The sequence below is a fragment of the Pristis pectinata genome, chromosome 5 (genome assembly GCF_009764475.1).
Source record: "Pristis pectinata isolate sPriPec2 chromosome 5, sPriPec2.1.pri, whole genome shotgun sequence".
NCBI lineage: Eukaryota > Metazoa > Chordata > Chondrichthyes > Rhinopristiformes > Pristidae > Pristis > Pristis pectinata.
In genome coordinates, this window is record NC_067409.1 from 95,682,786 (window position 1) to 95,703,981 (window position 21,196).

General features: G+C 39.8%; 1 protein-coding gene across 1 annotated transcript in view; it reads right to left on the bottom strand.

The window, feature by feature from the left end:
- The window catches only part of LOC127570997 (cadherin-12-like), a 182,221-nt gene that overhangs the window by 59,321 nt on the left and 101,704 nt on the right, over nucleotides 1-21,196 (bottom strand). The window contains exon 7 of the mRNA XM_052016968.1: nucleotides 9,567-9,703. Within this exon, the coding sequence (XP_051872928.1) occupies nucleotides 9,567-9,703 (137 nt within the window). The remainder of the gene's footprint in view (nucleotides 1-9,566; nucleotides 9,704-21,196) is intronic.

The window sequence follows — 21,196 nt, forward strand, 5'->3', positions numbered from 1 at the left end:
CAGCCTCATTAAGCCATTTGCCACATTTTCTAAACTTCACTCATTGCTTTTTTGAAGATTTTGAACTTTCTTAATTGTTGCTGACTTACCAGAATGAGAAAAAAATGTTACAGCTATCTAATGGTCTTAGCAGATGCAGGGTACCCTAAAGGTACTCACCACAAATCAGTTATGTTCTGAAAAGTATTTGCTGTTGCTTTATTGGCAAAACCAGGACCCAACTGAGGATAAAATTTGCTTGAGGTAATTTACAAGTTGCTACAAAACACGCAAGATAAATAGCCAGTGATTCAGCAATAATACAGATTCAGTAATGTTGATTCCCTCGGAATTACAAATTATCATTAGACCTCCAAAACGGTGTTAGTGGAATTGTGCAAGCTTGTAGGGGATTCACATCAGGCTACATATTTGTTAACTGCACATGCAACAAATATGCACCTAATGCTGCAGAACTAATGGATCAAGAAGTCAGTCAGTATGCAACACTGATTTATACCAAAGGTGTCAATTCAGTGCATAATGCCCAAAGTAATCCCGTCTTAACTTCGCATGTCTAAACATGAGTTCAACAACAGCCAACCAGTGTCAGAAACTTCTTGTGGGCTAGTTGCTGTTATTAATTTTACCTGGTTGTTCATACAATCCTACAATAGTTTCTAGTTTTATGATTTCCATAGTGGTTTCAAGTTTTAATAATCCACAGGAATCATTGTGACAAGTGCTGAAGGGTGTTGTTGCTGAATTAAAGGGTTCTGCAAATATCAGTTGCTCCTGGACATGGGTGTATTAATAATCATTCCCTTTGGAATGTAACATGGCTGGAAGAACAGATAACACTGTGCAACACACAGTGTCTTGAAAGAGAGAACTGGATGGGGAGGAAGGAAGAAGGGCGCTCGGCATACTCTATAATTTTTTCAGGAATAGTGTGTTGCAGAGTTTTGGCTTTATTTAGGGCTTTTTTCAAATCAAAACCCGATTTAGAATAAATTGGTTACTCAGTTCCCGTTAACCTGGCTAAGGTCTTTGCTGAGTTCCTGCTTCTGCTTGATCTCATTGGTCTGATGCTGTGCCTACCTGCCACACAATGCTCAGAGCAGGCAAGACTCTTGCGCTTATCAGGAACATGCTTGCATTGGCTCTTTGTAAACCATTAAAATTGAATCATTTGTTTGGAACTTATCTTTAACATAAATTCTCAAAGTTTGTCTGATTACATTTGGAGATACTCTTCAAATAACACCATGAAATGCTCAATGCAAGCTATTAATTTGTTTCCAGGATGCACGTGACACAATTAACACTGCACTTATTGTCTATCCTGTAAATGCCCTGCAAAAATATAAGATTTTCCTCTTGAACTGTGACAGCTATATGACATAGTGTATAATCATGATTTGGATGAGAACGTAGGTGGCATATTTATTAAGTTTGCAGATGACACCAAGTTTGGTAGTATTGTGAAAAGTGAAGAAGGTTGTCTAAGATTATATCAGAATCTAAATCAACTGGGAAAGTGGGCAAGGAAATAGCTGCTGGAATTTAACTTACAAAATGTTTTTACAATGGAGTCAGCAGATTAACATTAAGCATGTGTCACTACTTATTTTGAGACTTTGCAAGACTTGGCAAGGCAAAGATTTAATGATCATTTTAATGATAACTTTAATGAGAACTTTGTCATACTTTTGAAGGTCCTGCAAATGAACTTTCAATTTGACAATGAATAATTTACAGAACTCTCTGTTCCTATCACCGCTGCATTCAGAGTCTGTTGTTGTTACTGCTTGAAATCATTTACTTTTTGGGATGTACTGAAAATACACAAAAAAGCACTTCTTCAACTACTTTTCTTTTAAATGTTTGTCCTTCAATGAAAAGTGAAGTAATTAAGAAGTGGGTGGAAATTAGCAGCACAGTTGATAAAACATTCAAGTCCTCAACAAGAGCCGTGTAATCATTTTGTATTTTTGCCACTTTCCACCCTACTCTGAGTTTCATGTGGTCCATCTCTGACTTTTCCTTCTCTGTTTCTGATTTCTTTACCTCCATCTCAGGTGATAGGTTACTGACTAATATCCATCACTAGACCACGGACTTCCACTGCTATCTTAAGTACACTTAATCCCGTCTTCTTTCTTGTAAAGACCCAACTCCATTCTCCCAGGCTCTCTGGTTCTTTCGAAGCCTTTTGGATGATGGCACTTGCAACACCAGTACTACTGAGATATAATCTTGGATGATGGCACTTGCAACACCAGTACTACTGAGATATAATCTTTTATCCTAAAGCTTTATTTTCCCACCACAATAATTGATTAGGTTTCACACCAGTTTTGTTACCTGTAATGCATTTCTGTTCTGACCCCCTCCTCTCAATCAGAGCAGGGGTAGGGGTCCTCTTGTCCTCACCCTCCTTCCGACCAGTCCGTACATCCATTAAGTTATCCTCCATGATTTCCAGCATCTCCAATGAGATGCTATTACTATACACACCCTCCCCTCCATTCTCCTCTGTCTTCACTTATCTTCCTCTATTTCCATCTTCTTCAGACAGATCAGTGACAATTAACAAGCTTTAACCACACTCTCTCAGCAGGTACCACCTCCACTTCTGTCATTTGTTATCCATCCTGTCAGACATTCCCTTTGCTTTTCCCTCTCCCTTTTTGACAACTTTAAACATATCTGATTGTTAACTTTTCCCAGTTCGGATGAATGGTCCTTTATTGAAAAGTTAACTCTGTCCCTTTAACCATCGGTGCTGCCTGATTTGCAGAGTACTTCCAGCATTTGCTGATTATAGTTCCAATTTAAAAACTATTCTTCCTACCAAATGGATGACCTCATATTTCTCCCCCTTATACCCCACCTGCCAAATTTCTGCCCACTCACTTAATCCATCTGGAGACTTCTGTATCCTCCTCAAATCTTGCTTTCTCACCCATATGGCTATAACATGGTCTAATTATTTCACTTAGTCACTAATATAGATTGTAAATGGTCACATCTCCAGCACTGATCCCGGTGGTCCCCATTAGTTACAGCTTACCAACCTGAAAATTACCCATTTATCCTGATTCTGTTTTCTGCTGTTAGTCAATCTTCCATCCATGTCAATGTACTCTTAATGAGCTCTGAAATAGTCCACTAATGTTTTATGTGGCAACTTACTGAATCCCTTTTGGAAATCCAAATGCACCACATCTACAAGTTAGCCCTTATCAAGTTACATCCCCGAAGAACTCTAAGCTTGTCAAAATAATTTCCTTTTAAGAAAACCACATTAAACTCAACTGCTTAATGATTTTCAAAATGCCTTGCTCATCTTTTCTAAATAATGGATTGCAGGCACGTGCAAAATCCAGGCCATCCAGGAAGCACTGTATTGTCAATGGCACCAATATTCATAAGAAATGGTAAGAACTTATTCACTTATTCACTAATTAAGAAGGATGCTCAGAATTTTGAACTAACATTTAAAAGTGTCTCCAGGTGTCATGAGAAAAAGATTGGCACAAAATATTCAACGAGACCCTCAAGACAGCCCCCATATGAGCGTCTCCCCTTCCCATCACATATTTTTTTGTCAAAAAGCTCACAAAATAAGACATTCTGAAACAATCACTTTTAAGGAGTTTTAAACCCAGTCCAGGAGAGCAACATGTCTGTGTGTACATTAATCATTAATTCACAACTTCTGTAGTAAGCAATCTCTTGCCCAGTCAAGCACTGAACCAGTTCCATCTTGAAAGCAGAGAAAAGACATGCATTACGTAAGCCAGCAATGTAAGGAGAATTGCTCGAACACCCTACCTCCACCTATTGTTAAGTATTTTAAATTCAAGTCACTTTAGTTCTTCATGTCACTCTCATTTTAACTTCTCCTTTCTCAGACTCCTACACTTTTTCAATGAAACTCAAAGTGAGCTCAAGAAACAGCACCTCATTTTTTGACATGTCAAGTCATAAATGGGCAGACCAAAGATTTGAAATCTGCAGTTTCAAATCCTGCATTTGCTTTCTCATTTGCATTCAACAGCCATTTTTAATTGCCTCATTACCATTCTCTCTCTCTCTCGTCTTGAGCTATATACCTTTTTGTCTCATACAGCACATCCCACTGAGTCTGCCACAACCACAACCTTCCTTTGCTCTTTCTATCATTTCCCTTTCTCTGCATTCTCAAGCATTAATACCTCTAACTTTACCCAGTTCTGATGAAAGGTCATCAACCTGAAACATTAACTCTGTTTCTCTAACCAGAGGTACAAACAGACTTACTGGGCATTTCAGTATTTTGATTTCCAGCAAGTTCAGTGTTTTCCATTTTGTCCTATGCTTTACCTCATTATTTTTCCTGAATTATTGCTGCCAAAAATATGGTTAAGTGTCCAGTGTATTGTGGCAGACTATCTACTAGGCATACCTCTGTATCAACATTGACTGGTAATTTTCTGGCAATGGCAACCCATTTATACTTGCCACTCCCCTGTCTGCTGGTCCACATTAATCTGGAGTGGATTACCTGGAATGCACTGCTGGAGAGAATGGTGGAAGCAGAGTCATTGACAGCATTTATGATGAGCACTTGAATTGCTTTGACATTGAAGGCTATGGGCCAAGTGCTGAAAGATGGGATTAATATGGATGGGTACCCACTGGTTGGTGTGGACATGGTAGACTGAATGGTTCATATCCATGCTCCATCTTCGGAATAAAGCTGGCTCCAGCAGGGTCCTGTGCAGTGCAAACCTTCTGGGTATAGGTGCCAGAACTTGAATTGGCCACAACCATGGAAATGCTAAAAAAAGAGCTTTGAGAGGCAGATAAGTCTCAATCCCAGTATTATCACCTTCAGATATATCAAAGGTTATGAAGGCTTCTGAATGTCTCTGACATTCACATACATTCAAGAACTTTCCAAAATTAGGTTCAAAGTATTTTTTTAAACTGAAGTGCGTAAAACACTTCATAACAATGAAGTACATTGCTAACCCAGTTAATTAAATAAAATGTAAAGTATCTGAAAGTTACCTCGCTCTCTCACAGCAATTCCTCTCCATTTAAATGAATAGAATGACTAAAGCCACATCAAGTCTACACTAATACACGTCCCGTTGATAGATTTCTCAGCACAACTGCTGAGAAGCTGCAGGATGTTCTTCCTGCTTGTTTGGACTCGAGGAGTCCAACATTGGGGAGAGTTGGAATAATACAGGCCAAAAACTCACTGTAAATTCAGGACTTCCATTACCATGGGTATTTCCAATGGTTCCTAATAGTTAGAATAAAATGCCAGAAGTACTACAGCAAAGTTCTGTCAATCCTCAGGGTAATCTGGGTTGTGGAATGTCTACTTTGTTCAGTACTTCAGCACATTCTCAGAAATATGAAAATTCACAATATACTTTCTAAATTGTTCAATGCATTTTCAACATGGATGAATGATTAGAGCAGGCTGCCGTAAATCAATCTGTTGTTTATAAAAAAATACACCCACATTCTTCTCCTTGCTTCAACCTCTACATCCCACACATACACACACATAATATTTTTTCCAATAATTCATAATTAGTTGATTTAAAATATACATAAATAATGTTGGATATACATAACTTATTTTATTTTCCAAGGAATTGGCAATTTTATTTAATTTAGCTGAGTTATATAATTCTTTTTATTGCCTGGTGCTCTGATTAAATGAGAATGCTATCCAGTTAGCACAACAAATGCCGTGACTAATGCTTTGAGAATATAATTAATCAAAATTAAGTGACCCAAATGTCTGGCAGAGGCACGCATTCCAGGATCCTCATTTAAATATCAAAGCAGCAATATATAAATTCTTAAAACAACCTTTTGAAGATCTGTTTACTAATGGAACATGCAGATATGTGCAGAACTGAAACACACAGCAATTAACCCTACAAATGCTATAGAGAAGTCACATTCATTAAATTACAAAAACACTAGAGAAACAATCAGCTTCTTGAAATGAAATCCAAACCTGCTGAACCGTCTTAAGGCAAAAACCTAGGACAAGATACATGAATGTCCCATGCGTGGATGGTCATCCAAAACTAAGGAGGCTGGGGTAATGTGTCTTCAGCTAATGCCTCAAAAGTTACTAATGAGTTGATTATGACCCTGCTGTAAAATTCTACAGCACTGGATGGACCATTCACCAACCAAGGTTGGTTTGCAACTGGGACATCTGGAAGCCAGGAATTTTGCTTCTCTTTTTGATACTACTTCAAAATGCTGCCAGCATCCCCACCTCTAGCATCTCCCCAAGGGCCATTGCTGGCATTGAACTGATACATGTTGGCAAACCATCTTCAGATACAATGAACTTTGGCATTCACAGCATGCCCAAATAATGGTGATAAAATCCAAGGTCCGATTTGAGATGAAACTCTGGCTCTCAGCTTCTAATGGATCATGACAGCATGGTAGTGCAGTTAGTAGAACTGCTGACAGCCAGCTCCAGTGACCTGGGTTCAGCTGGCCTGGGTACAAGCTGTCTGTGTGAAGTCTGCATCACCTTCTCCCTAAGACCATGTAGTTTTCCTCTGGATACTCCATTTTTCTCCCACATCCCAAAGGCGTGCAGGATGGTAGGTTATATAAATAACACTGTGTAAATTAAGCTTGTAGTGCAGGCGATAATTTTCCAGAAATTGATAGATTCAGGCGTGGTTCCGGAGGACTGGAGGGTCGCAAATGTAGTTCCATTGTATAAGAAAGGTGGGAGGCAGCATAAAGGAAATTACAGACCTATTAGTCTGACGTCAGTGGTGGGAAAGTTATTGGAATCTATCCTCAAGGATGGGGTTACTGAATACCTAGAGGCGCAAGGCAAGATAGGTCCTAGCCAACATGGTTTTGTGAAGGGAAGATCCTGCCTGACCAACCTATTGGAATTTTTTGAAGAAATCACAGGTAGGGTGGATAAGGGAGAGGCAGTAGATGTTGTGTATTTAGACTTTCAAAAGGCCTTTGATAAGGTGCCTCACAAGAGACTGATTAATAAGATGAGAGGTCATGGAATTATGGGTAGGATAACAGAATGGGTGGAGCATTGGCTGGTTGACAGGAAGCAAAGAGTGGAAATAAAAGGATCTTGTTCTAGTTGGTTACTGGTTACTAGTGGTGTGCCGCAGGGGTCAGTGTTGGGACCGCTCCTTTTTACCTTGTACATTAACGATTTGGATGATGGAATAAATGGTTTTGTGGCTAAGTTTGCGGATGACACCAAGATAGGGGGAGGAGTAGGGAGTATTGAAGAGATAGGAAGGTTGCAGAGGGACCTAGACAGTTTAGGAGAATGGGCAAGGAAATGGCAGATGAGATTCAATGTAGAGAAATGTGCAGTTGTACACTTTGGAAGCAGAAATAAGCGGACAGGTTATTATCTAGGAGGAGAGAAAATCCAAAGCACGGAAGTACAAAGGGACTTGGAGGTACTCGTGCAGGATACCTTAAAGGTTAACCACCAGGTCGGATCGGTGGTAAAGAAAGCGAATGCTACATTGGCATTCATTTCGAGAGGTATAGTGTATAAAAGTAAGGAAGTGTTGATGAGGCTCTACGGGGCACTAGTGAGGCCTCATTTGGAATATTGTGCGCCGTTTTGGGCCCCACATCTTAGGAAGGATGTGCTGACGTTGGAGAGGGTTCAGAGGAGATTTACGAGGATGATTCCAGGAATGAAAGGGCTTACGTATGAGGAGCGTTTGTTGGCTCTTGGACTGTACTCACTGGAGTACAGAAGAATGAGAGGGGACCTCATAGCGACATTTAAAATATTGATAGGAAATGATAGAGTAAATGTGGCTTGGCTGTTTCCCTTGGTGGGTGAGTCCAGGACCAAAGGGCACAATCTTAGAATTAGAGGGTACAGTTTCAAAACAGAGTTGAGGAAAAATTTCTTTAGCCAGAGGGTGGTGAATTTGTGGAACTCCTTGCCACGTGCAGCAGTGGAGGCCAGATCAGTGGGGGCGTTCAAGGAGGAGATAGATAGATAGATATCTAAATAGTCAGGATATCAAGGGATATGGGGATAAGGCCAGAAATTGGGATTAGAATAGTTTTTTTCCCCCATTCCCCGTTTGTCATTTCTATTTCCCTTCCCTTGGAGCAGACTCGATGGGCCGAATGGCCTGCTTCTGCTCCCTTGTCTTGTGATCTTGTGATCTTGTGAGCGGTAGAATCTGAGGGGAGTTGCTAGGAATGTGGAGAAAATATAGTACAGGGAAAATTAATGGGAGCATGGAATTACTCTGATGATCTGAGTGGCCTCCTTCTATTAAGGAAGAACGAAGTACAATGAAAAGGAAATATGGTATGTCACCAATTTCTACTCCCCTCAGATCCTCCCGCTCACCTACACTACATACATAATTTACACAAGTGTTATTTAAATAAAATAATACATTTCCTTCTATCCATCAGTTTACTCTTCAGCTTCAGTTATATAATATGTTATAAAACTGGATTTTTGTACTCCTCAAATAAACCACATTATTGATTCTTCATCACAAACCATATTTATGTAGAACATAGGAGTATCCTCAGAGTTGTACTAATGAACTGTGTAAATTTCCTTCATAACTATGCAATATATAAACATTTCAACCACTCTCCATGGCTTCACTCTCTTCTGTTTGTAAAATATTCTCTCATTGTATCTTACCATGTACCTCCTTTTCATTGTATTTTATTCTTCCTTAATCTACTTGCAGTCAGTGTCTAGAAGTTATTTCTCTGTCCTCTAAAATTCTCTAGAATACCTCCTTTCTACCTAACTCTGCTTTTCATAAACCTCCAAATACAACATTTTTTTCTTGAAATAAAAACTCCCTCCTGATCCCTTCACACTCAGTATTCAGTTCACTGCTTTGTAAACTACATTGTAATATTCCTTTATTTGTAGTGTCTTATCGATATAAGTCAGTTATAAGACTATTAACTGATATGTTTATATGGTATCAAAGTGTTTGATTGAGAAATGATTAATGTACTCAAAACAACTTTACAAATTATTACCACTGTGCAAATCATAAGGGTTCATTTATCAGTTTCAAATCAAGTTATTCCATGGCCATTGGTCACCCTTCTCCATTCTCATTCTAATCAATTTTTTTCATAACCATAAACCTTTAGCTATATCACCTGAGGTCATTGAGTATCATGTTGGATGACATACAAGTAGCCTATATTCAATATTTCACTACACTGAAAAGAAAGTCAAATTTAAGATTATTTCCTAACACACTGCTCAATTGCACTCCTTCCTGGATAAGTTTACAAATGATGATATGCTCCAGAATTATTGAACTCCAAAAAAATTTTACAATTTTGTGCACACATTGTACCGATTAGCAGAACCTTCAGCTAATGTTTATGAATTCACATTTAGTTTACTATAACAGAGGCAGGTATTCTGAGAAATATTTTCTTTTGAGGTTGGTGCTCAATGTGCAATATACTTTCTTGGAACCTTCACGCTCCATGAAATTGGTTAGCACTTTCCACACCTTTGTGTGTGGTGTACTTACTGACTTTTGTTGCTAGGACAGAAATGTTATACTGGGAAATATCTTCTCTGTCCAGAATGTCATTGGTAGCAATAGTTCCATCAATCTCATCGATGGTGAAGTACCTCTCCTGGTCACTGCTCTCATCAATCGAGTACCTGGATTGTCAATAAAAATAAGAGTTTTCACATAAACATTTTGTATGCACCTTGGAGTTAAACATAATTTAGGTACATGGTATTGACATAATCCAGTTAAATCCTTGTCTAATGATTTTTCTTTCAAGTTTTGGACCTTGTTCTGGGGAAGTAGTCATGGAAATTTAGTGGAGGGTGGGGAACAGTTCGTTTTGCTTATGGTTATGGATGCTCAAGTGTTTCAGTATTTTTAAAACTGAGATTTTTGGACACTTAAGTAATTGAGGGATTTAAGTACTCGTAGGAAAATGGAAGTGATGCAGAATATCAGCCATGATCTTATTGAATCATGGAGCATGCCAGAGGGGCCATTTTCTCCTCTCAATTCCTGTTCTTCGTGGTTTTTCAAAAGAATTCATCAAAGACGTGACTTTATTTTTCACTCTGCATATAAATACTAATGTAAATCAAACTGGAAGATTTAGAAATGAACTAAAATAGCTCATGAGTAGCTGTCGACCAAATCATTTCAATCCTTGTCAAAAAAATCATTGTAAAATGACCACCCTAAATTAGGTGTGTTGAATAACAGCAGTAGATGTGGCTGATGTACTAAATTTTCAATGTACACTTATAACACCATTTTCATAAGCACCAAACCAGAACACTAGAAAAAGCTCAATAACAACTTCAACAAAACATGACAGTACAAGTACAGTTCTTATTGTAAGCCTATAACATGCAAAATCAAATTAGACAACACACATACTTGAAAGCCTGAAGAAGGAATATTAATCCTGGAAATTCCAAAGTTCTTGTTCATATGAGTAGGGTCTGAGGCAGTTTAAAACTCTTAGGTTAAGTTAAAAGTTTTACAACGTGGTCACTATTAGCCCTTTATATTTTACACACAAGTGGACTATTAATGAAAAAATATAAAGATGACATTCAGATCTCTGCAAATATTGATACAGTGCTGGGTATCTTTGTCCAGTGCTGGAGGTTAAAGGAACACATATTTCAAAATTGCTCTCCATGTCTAGTTGTTAGAGCAAATTATGAAGCATTAACTACTGGAGGTACAAGGCTTTTTAAGATTACTTTTGGAATTATTCAGGACGTTACATCAGGAGACAAAAACGAAAGTAACTACATGTGTTCCATGACATGTCATACTTTTACTACAGAAATGTTCTTAAGGTGGGTTCTGGGATAATTTGACCATCACAAACATCACCAACATGAGGCATCTATTGTTTCTCTTTGCACAAATGCTGCCTGATCCACTGAATTTTTCCAGCACTTTGTGTTTTTAATCACTTTCTTACTGTTGCAATTATTTTCATTTAATATGTTCAGCAGGAAACTTGGCTGTAAAAGGCATTAAATTGCCACAGGTCGTCCTCTCAAAGAGTTTGCATCTCATTAACAGTGGCAAACTTGACTGGGTACTTGCTGAGTCAATCACTGATACACACATTTAAAGAATGAGTCACAAACCAAATCAGTTTCTTTCTGTCTCTCTTAGAGTAACTGCAAGCACGTTTCTTCAAGATACAAGATGAAATAGATAAATACTTCGAAAAGGAGAAAATGATTGGATGAACTCAGCATGGATTTCAGAATCCTTCATTTTATTCTTCCCATGTAACTTCCAGATTTGTAACTCCTGCCTTTTTACTTCCTCTTTTCCTATCATCCATGGTTCAAAATATTATCTTTACATGAAACAGTGATTTATCTGTAGTAATTCATTCTATTTTGCAAGTGGACTTCTCTGCACTGGGGAGGGTGGACATAGATTAGATATTCTCTTTGTGAAACAATTCCATTCAGTTGGCAAACCGTGACTCTAAGCTTCCAGTTTCACTTTAATTCAGCGTTTCATTCTTGTTCTGACCTCTCTGTTCTTGGCCTTTACACTGCTCCAACAAAGCTAAATTTGAACTCAAGGGACATCATCCACCTTCCAATTGGCCTGTGCACCCTTCCAATCTCACGGTGGTGCAACTTGGAGAGTTACTGCCTCACTATTCCTGCAACCCCGGTTTCATCCTGACCTCTGGTGCTCTCTGTATGGAACTTGCATCTTCTCCTTGTGACCATGTGGATTTCCTCTGGGTTCTCTGGTTTCCTCCCCCATACCCAAAGATGTACAAGTTGGTAAGTTAATTGACAGATGTAATTTTCCCCTAGTGTGTAGATGAGAGGTAGAATCAGATTCCTTTGGTAATTTCATGTAATTGTCCTGAACTTATACACCCTCTGAACTTTTGTTAATTTGCACAATCGCTCCTTTTCTCAATATTTTTGCCTTCCATCAAGGTATTACTTTGTGTTCCTTCCTCCGTCCCTCCACATCTTATAACTTGCTTTTCGTCTAACTATTCCCAGTTTAGTGGAATGGTTAGTAACCTGAAATGTTAACTCTGCTTCTTTCTCCAAAGATACTGCCTGGTCTGCTGAATATTTCAGATTTAAGCTTCTGGAGTTTTTTTCTTAAATTTTTATAACAAACCAAAACAATTCATTTGAAGTCAGTTGTTAATTGGCTGGACAATTTTGAGTTGGTGACATTCCTAGGTGCCTGCTCACACAGATTCAGACAGAAATTCTATCAAAGAGACCTTTGTGAGATGCTGCAATGCACCCTACAGGTTATAGAGACTGCAACAATGATGCATCATTGGGAGGAGGGGGGCAAGTGGATACTTATGATTTGTGCATGTAGAGGGGATTATTGGTCTGAACTTTGCCTAGATGTAAAAAACAGAAAATACTGGAGGCATATAACAGGCCAAGTATCATCCATGGGCAGAGAAACAGAATCGACATTTCACGTTAAGGACACTTCATGAGAACTGGAAAAGTGAAAAAAAAAGATGTGTTTTAAGTTACAGAGAGGGGAAGGATGAAGGGAACAAGAGGGGGCATCTGTGATAGGGTGGCAACCAAGGTTGTCAAGCTAATAACTATATCAAAAAATCGGCAATTAGAGACTGAGATGAAAACAAAAAATACATTGAGACAAAGTACAACTACTGTGGAGCCCTTACAGGAGACAGGTTGGGGTTGCTGGACTTATAATAGAGATTGGTTGCTAACCAATACCCTGAAATCAAGATAGAAATGCCAAGGTATGGAAAGTGAGGCCAGGGTGGAAATTGGTAGCATTTTCGATGAATGTACAAGTGTACCGCAGAAAACTGTTGCAGCCCTCAGCACTCTGTTGAATTTAACAATTTCAGGTAACCACCATCTACTTGTTCTCTCGCTCTGTACCCTATTGCAACCATTCCCTCTGTTCACTCCATTCCTTCCTGAATGTTCAACCTGTATTCTTGCTTCTTACATTCTGATGAAAGGTCCTTGAACTGAAATCTGGACTTGGTTTCTCCCCCCATGGATGCTGCTTGGCCTGCTGAGAGCTTCCAGCGCCTTCCATTTTTGTTTCAGATTTCTAGCTTCTGCAGTTTTTTGCTCCAATTAATTTCAGAGATGCAGTGTTACCACGAAAATTTGAAATGAGAAGAACCTGTCTTTATTTAACTAATTTATTGGATTGCTATGGATAATCCTGTTGCTTTGAGTCATGAAAAGTAATTTTGCATGTGCACACTGTCTTGCCTTCCAGTGTTGCAAATCAGTAATCCAGGGTTACTTTCCAATAGTTCTCCAAACGTTCCTGTTAGTATTCAGAAAGTGTTGGGCAGCATACATTTGCATCTCAGTTCAGGTTTGATAACAAGGGTCTTCACCAGCATTGTTAAAATATGAAATTATACTCACAATGTATATATTTTAATTGTCTATTCACATCGAACCTGTAGAAGGAGCTGCTTAGAATTTCATCCAACATAAGCTTACGAAAATGTAATAATTTTAAGACCACGGGATTCAAGTTAGACTTTCCAATTACATTTCTGGTTGCAATGATCCAGATATCTAGTTATTGTGACTTGTGCAACCCTGTGGCAGGACAGTGTAACATCAAGAGGTAAATCAAATAGTATCCAAAATACTTATGGTTGAAATTCATAATCATATTTACTTGTCCTTTTAATGTTGTGTTGTTCTAAGACAAATTGACAGTTATCAACCATAAGAATAACTTAACATCAGTTGGTCACTTGTTGGGTGATGACTGTGGATCGAATAATTATGCAAACCATTTAATTTAATCAACTGAAGCTAATCTAGGCAAATGTTTTGGCAATTAGTACTTCCTTTGTATCTTTTAAGACATTGGGTACTGTTTGATGATTCATTTATAAATGATTTTGAATTTTACCTTAAACTTCTGACTAATTAAAATATTTATCATGTTTTCTAATTTTAATTTTCATGTATAACTCAAAGTCAAAGCCTACTTCGGGGCTTGTGCAATTGTGGGGACAGTTTACCTGCTATACATTTCACTGTATCATAGATAGCATTTGATATCTCTGGGTCTGTACTCGATGGAGTTCAGAAAGAAGAGGGAAGATCTCATTGAAACCCACCAGATACTGGATGGCCTGGATAGAGTGAATGTGGAGAGGATGTTTCCATCGGTGGGGGAGTCTAGGATCTGAAGGCACAAGCTGAGAATAAAGGGACGTCCCATTAAAACTGAGATGAGGAGGAATTTCTTCAGCCAGAGGGTGGTGAATCTGTGGAATTTATTGCCACAGAGGGCTGTAGAGGCCAAGTCATTGGACGTATTTAACGCAGAGATTGATAGGTTCTTGATTGGGAAGGGGGTTAAGGGTTACAAGGAGAAGGCATGAAAATGGGGTTGAAAAAAAATCAGCCATGATTGAATGGTAGATCTGACTTAATGGACTGACTGGCCTAATTCTGCTCTGATATCTTATGGTCTTATGATCAATCTCAGGGAGAATGGCATTCAAGTCCTTTCCAGGTAAAACCTACACCTGCTCTGCTTGGACACCTTCCATCCAAGTAATACCTTCTTTGTACCTACAAATCCATTGTGTAGTCTTTGATGATTCATTTATTAAAGATTTTGAATTTCCATTGAAATTTCTTACTATCAGTCAGTTGAAATCACACAAGAGTTAGACATTCCTGGACCAGTACCAAGAGGAAAATAATCTTTGTCATTTCAAGTCAGTTTGAGTAATTGTTCAAATCAGAAAACGGTTAGCAATGTTTAATATATATGAAAATATCCTATAATTTATCTGTATATGCATACAAGGCTTTCCATGATTCTTAAATTCAAATTTCACACTATAGGAAGAATGTGGAGGCTTTGGAAAGGGTGCAGAAGATGTTCACCAGGATGTTATCTGGATTGAAGTGTATTAGCTGTAAGGAGAAGTTGGACAAACTTGGATTGTTTCCTCTGGAGCTTTGGAGGCTGAGGGGCAACATAATAGAATTATATAAAATTATGAGAGGCATAAATAGAGCAGATATTTTTTCGCAGGGTGGAAATGTCAAATACTAAAAGGCATGGACTTAAGGTAAGCGAGGAAAAATTTAAAGGACATTTGCAAGGCAAGTTTTGTTTTTACACACAGAGTGATAGGTACCTGGAACACACTACCAGGGGAATTGGTAGAAGCAGATACAATTGCAAAATTTGACGTAGGGTTTTGACCTGAAACATCGACAATCCCTTTCCTCCCACAGATGCTGCTCGACCCACTGAGTTCCTCTAGCTGATTGTTGCTCCAGATTCCAGCATCTGCAGTCTCATGTGTCTTCATAATAGCAAGGTTTATTTGGCGTTTAGACAGACGCATGAACAGGCAGAAAATTGAGGGATATGGACCATATGCAGGCAGATGGAATTAGTTAGTTGGCATTGTGGTCGGTACAGACATGCTGGGCCGAAGGGCCTTTTCCTGTGCTGTGCTGTTTTAATTACTCCCAAATGTCTTGTGCCTTTCTCATGCATTAATTTTCCTGACCTGCGGATTTCCTGCCTGAGCTTACATGTACCTTTTTCAACACTATTGTTTCCTTTTGGGCTCTGTTGCTCTGCAATTTTCTTTTTGTTGGAGCTTCAGCCAGAAATTAGTTAATTCAGTGTTGAATGCACAGAAGGCAATGGGACTATAAAGACTTTCAGTGTTTGTCCTATCAAGGAAGAAATTGATATAATTACCCTTTTGTTCTTTCCTAATTAAATAATCCTTGGGGTAAAGCAATAACCATTTGTAAGATGTTGAAAAGGCTGAATAATCATTAATAATTCAAAGATTCTGACCAGTTCCTGCCAGAACAATAGAATCACCATTGCACATAAATTATTTTTGTTCTTTTGGTATCATGTATCCATTGGCCAATGTTCTTTAAATCTGATAATTACTGGCATTTTGTGGTTAAATTTGTTCAATCCAGCTGCCTAAATCCCAGCAGCCTTGATAGGGTTAGGGCTTAAATACCCATAACAATGCTGCCACCTGATTTAATTATTTCTGCTGTTTCACTACTTCAAAAATAACTCAGTTAAAATAATTCATTGCCAGCAGTGTTAGCATCAGTGTTAAAAAAGGGGATCGTAATGTATTGGATGGTTGAATCCTCCACAGTGACCACTTAGATGTAAGTGAACAGAGGACTACCGACCAGTGGCTCTGACATCCACCATCATGAAGTACTTTGAGAGGCTGGTCATGGCACGCATTCACTCCAGCCTCCCAGACAACTTCAACCCACAGCAATTCGCCTATCGCCAAAACAGGTCTACAGCGGACGCCATCTCCCTGGCCCTACACTCAGCTCTGGAGCATCTGGACTGTAAAGACACCCATGTTAGACTATTGTTTATTGAATGCCTGCCTTCAATACTATAATTCCAAGCAAGCTCATCACCAGACTCCGAGACCTGGGACTCAACACCTCCCTCTGTAACTGGATCCTTGACTTTCTAACCAACAAACCGCAATCACACACGAGATCACACATGACAAGGGAGCAGAAGTAGGCCATTTGGCCCATCGAGTCTGCTCCAAAGAAAAGAAAGGGAAAAAGGAAAAGAGAAATGAGAAATGGGGGAATGTCAATGAGCAAAAAAAAACTATTCCTTTCTAGCCCCAATTTCTGGCCTTATCCTCATATCCCTTGATACCTTGACTAATTAGATAACTATCTATCTCCCCCTTAAACGCCTCCAATGATTGGGCCTCCACTGCTGTACGTGACAAAGAATTCCATAAATTCACTACCCTCTGGCTAAAGAAATTTCTCCTCAACTCTGTTTTAAACCTGTACCCTCTAATTCTAAGATTGTGCCCTCTGGTCCTGGACTCACCCACCAAGGGAAACAGCTTGGCCACATCTACTCTGTCCAGTCCTTTCAACATTCTAAATATTTCTATGAGGTCCCCTCTCATTCTTCTGTACTCCAGTGAGTACAGTCCAAGAACCGACAAACGCTCATCATATGTAAGCCCTTTCATTCCTGGAATCATCCTCGTAAATCTCCTCTGAACCCTCTCCAACATCAGCACATCCTTCCTAAGATATGGGGCCCAAACCTCACACAGTATTCCAAATGAGGCCTCACTAGTGCCCCGTAGAGCCTCATCAACACTTCCTTACTTTTATACACTATACCTCTCGAAATGAATGCCAACATAGCATTCGCTTTCCTTACTGCCGATCCGACCTGGTGGTTAACCTTTAGGATATCCTGCACGAGTACCCCCAAGTCCCTTTGTACTTCTGTACTTTGAATTTTCTCCCCTTCTAGATAATAATCTGCCCGTTTATTTCTGTTTCCTAAGCGTACAATGGCACATTTCTCAACATTGAATCTCATCTGCCATTTCCTTGCCCATTCTCCTAAACTATCTAGGTTCTCTGCAACTTCCTGTCTCTTCAATACTCCCTACTCCTCCACCTATCTTGGTGTCATCCTCAAACTTAGCCACAAAACCATTTACTCCATCATCCAAATCATTAATGTACAAAGTAAAAAGAAGCGGCCTCAACACCAACCCTTGCGGAACACCACTAGTAACCGGTAGCCAACTAGAACAGGATCCTTTTATTCCCACCCTTTGCTTTCTGCCTACCAGCCAATGCTCCACCCATCCTAATATCCTACCTCTAATTCCATGACCTCTCATCTTACTAATCAGTCTCTTGTGCGGCACCTTGTCGAAGGCCTTTTGGAAGTCTAAATACACAACATCTACAACTTCTCCCTTATCCACCCTACCTGACATTTCCTCAAAAAACTCCAATAGGTTGGTCAGGCAGGATCTTCCCTTTATGAAACCATGCTGGTTTAGACCTATCTTGCCTTGCACCTCTAGGTATTCCATAACCTCATCCTTGAGGATCGATTCTAATAACTTTCCCACCACCGATGTCAGACTAATAGGTCTGTAATTTCCTTTATGCTGCCTCCCACCTTTCTCGTACAGCAGAACTACGTTTGCGACCCTCCAGTCCTCTGGAACCATACCGGAGTCTATTGATTCCTGGAAAATTATCACCGGTGCTTCCACAATCTCTAAAGCCACCTCCTTCAGTACCAGGGGATGCACCTCATCCTGTCCTGGAGACTTATCTGTCTTTAGTCCATTTTCCTTTCCTAGCACCTTCTCTCTAGTAATCTTAACTGAACTCAGTTCCATTCCTTGAGACCCCTGGCTATCCGGTATATTGCCGATGTCCTCCACAGTGAAGACCAATGCAAAATACTCATTTAGTTCCTGTGCCATCTCTTTATCATCCAAATATAATTTCTCCTGCACCGTTATCAATTGGTCCTATGTCAATCCGTGTCTCTCTTTTACTCTTCATATATTTTAAAAAACTCTTAGTATCCTTTCGAATGTTATCTGCCAACTTCCTTTCATAATTCATCTTTTCTTTCCTAATGATCTTCTTAGTTTCTTTCTGCAGGTTTTCAAAAGTTTCCCAGTCTTCTGTTTTCCCACTAATTTTTGCTTCCTTGTATGCCCTCCCTTTTGCTCTTATTTTAGCCTTAACCTCTCTCGTTATCCACATTTGTGCCTTTTTTCTATTCAAAACCTTTTTTCTTGGAATATATCTATCCTGCATTTTCCTTATTTCTTGCAGAAATTCTATCCATTTCTGCTCTGCCGTCCCTCCAGCTAGCTTACTCTTCCAATCAATTTGAGCCAGTTCCTCTCTCATGCCACTGTAATTTCTTTGTTTCCGGCTGAAATATCGATACACCAGTTATCAGCTTCTCCTTCTCAAATTTGAAACTGAACTCAATCATATTGTGATCACTAGTTCCTAATGGTTTCTTTGCCTTTAGGTTCCCTAATCACCTCCGGATCGTTTACACAGCATCCAAGGCCAAAACAGCCGATCCCCTGGTGGGTTCATCAAGAAGTTGCTCCAAAAAGCCGTCCCATAGACATTCTACAAACTCACTCCTCCTGAGCTCCACCGCCTGCTGGATTTCCCAATCACCTTCATGTCAAATCCCCATAATTATCTTAACGTTGTCTCTCTGACACACTTTTCTATTTCTAACTGCAACTTATAGTCCACAATCTGACTGCTATTAGGGGGCCTAAATATAACTGCTATTATTGTCCTTTTACCCTTGCTATTTCTTAGCTCCACCCATACAGATTCCACTTCCTCTGACCCAATGTCCTTCCTTTCTATTGATTTTATATCATTACTAACCATCAGGGCCACACCACCCCCTCTGCCTACCCGCCTATCCTTCCTATACACTGTGTACCCCTGGACATTTAGTTCCCAATCATATCCTTCATAAAGCCATGACTTGGTGATTGCCATAATGTCATATTTACTAATCTGTAGTTGTGCCACTAGGTCATCCACTTTATTCCTAATGCTATGTGCATTTAAATATAGTACATCTAGGCCGGTATCTGCTACTGATTTTTTTGTACTTCTATTGTTCAGCAAATTATCCTGACTTTTCACCTGCCTGTCCTTCTTACCATCCTCACTGCACACTCTCTTTGACTTGTTTCTATATACCTCTTCCTCTATCCTAACATTTTGTATCCTAACATCCTGGTTTGTCGTACTTCTATTGTTCAGCAAATTATCCTGACTTTTCACCTGCCTGTCCTTCTTACCATCCTCACTGCACACTATCTTAGACTTGTTTCTATAAACCTCCTCCTCTACCCTAACATCTTGTATCCCAACATCCTGGTTTCCATCCCCCTGCCAGATTAGTTTAAACCCTCCCCAACAACTAAATTAAATATTCCCGCCAGGATATTGGACCCCTTGGAGTTTAGGTGAGGATAGGCAGCAATACCTCCAGCACGATTATTCTCAACACTGGTGCCCCACAAGGCTGCGTCCTCAGCCCTCTACTCCCTATTCACTCATGACTGCGTGGCCAGATTCTGATCTAACTCCATCTATAAGTTTGGAGATGACACTGCCGCAGTAGGCTGTATTTTAAATCATGATGAGATTGGGGTACAGGAAGGAGATAGAGGCTTAGTGACTGGTGTCTTGACAACAACCTTTCCCTCAATGTCAACAAAACAAAAGAGCTGGTCACTGACTTCAGGAAAGGGGGTGGTGTACATGCACCTGTCTACATCAATGGTGCTGAGGTCAAGAGGGTTGAGAGCTTCAAGTTCCTAGGAGTGAACATAGACGCCACGGCCAAGAAAGCTCACCAGCACCTCTACTTCCTCGGGAGGCTAAAGAAATTTGGTATGTCCGTTTGACACTCACCAACTTTTATCGATGCACCATAGAAAGCATACTATCTTGATGCATCATGATTTGGTATGGCAACTGCTCTGCCCAGGACCGCAAGAAACTGCAGAGAGTTGTGGACACAGGCCAGCATGTCACGGAAACCAACCTCCCCTCCATGGACACGGTCTTTACCTCTCGCTGCCTTGGTGAAGCAGCAAGCATAATCAAAGACCCTACCCACCCGGGTCATTCTCTCTTCTCTCCTCTCCCATCAAGCAGAAGATACAGGAGCCTGAGAGACATACCACCAGGCTCAAGGACAGCTTCTATCCCACTGTGATAGGGCTATTGAACAATTCCCTTATACGATGAGATGGACTCTTGACCTCACAATCTACCTTGTTGTGACCTTGCACCCTATTATCTAACTGCACTGCACTTTACTCTGTATTGTTATTGTTTTTACCTGTACTACCTCAATGCACGTTGTACTAACTCAATGTAACTGCACTGTGTAATGAATTGACCTGTACGAATGGTACGCAAGACAAGTTTTTCACTGTATCTCGGTACAAGTGACAATAATAAACCAATACTAAAACTATCCTTCCATTTGAGCCAGAGGAACACGGTAGCCCAGTAAGGGAAAGACTACATCACTTGCGAACATAACGCAGGAGATGTTGGACAATTATGGAGGATAATTTGTTGAGTGTCTGGGATAAGAGGTCAGGGATTGATGGGATGCTGCTGATGTGGAAGGGGAAGAGAAGGCAATCGCTATCCTGGTTCTTTGTGGGAGGAGAAGGACTGAAAGCAGAAGAGTATGATGGACAGGAAAAGAAATGGACACCATTGGCAAGGTTGAGG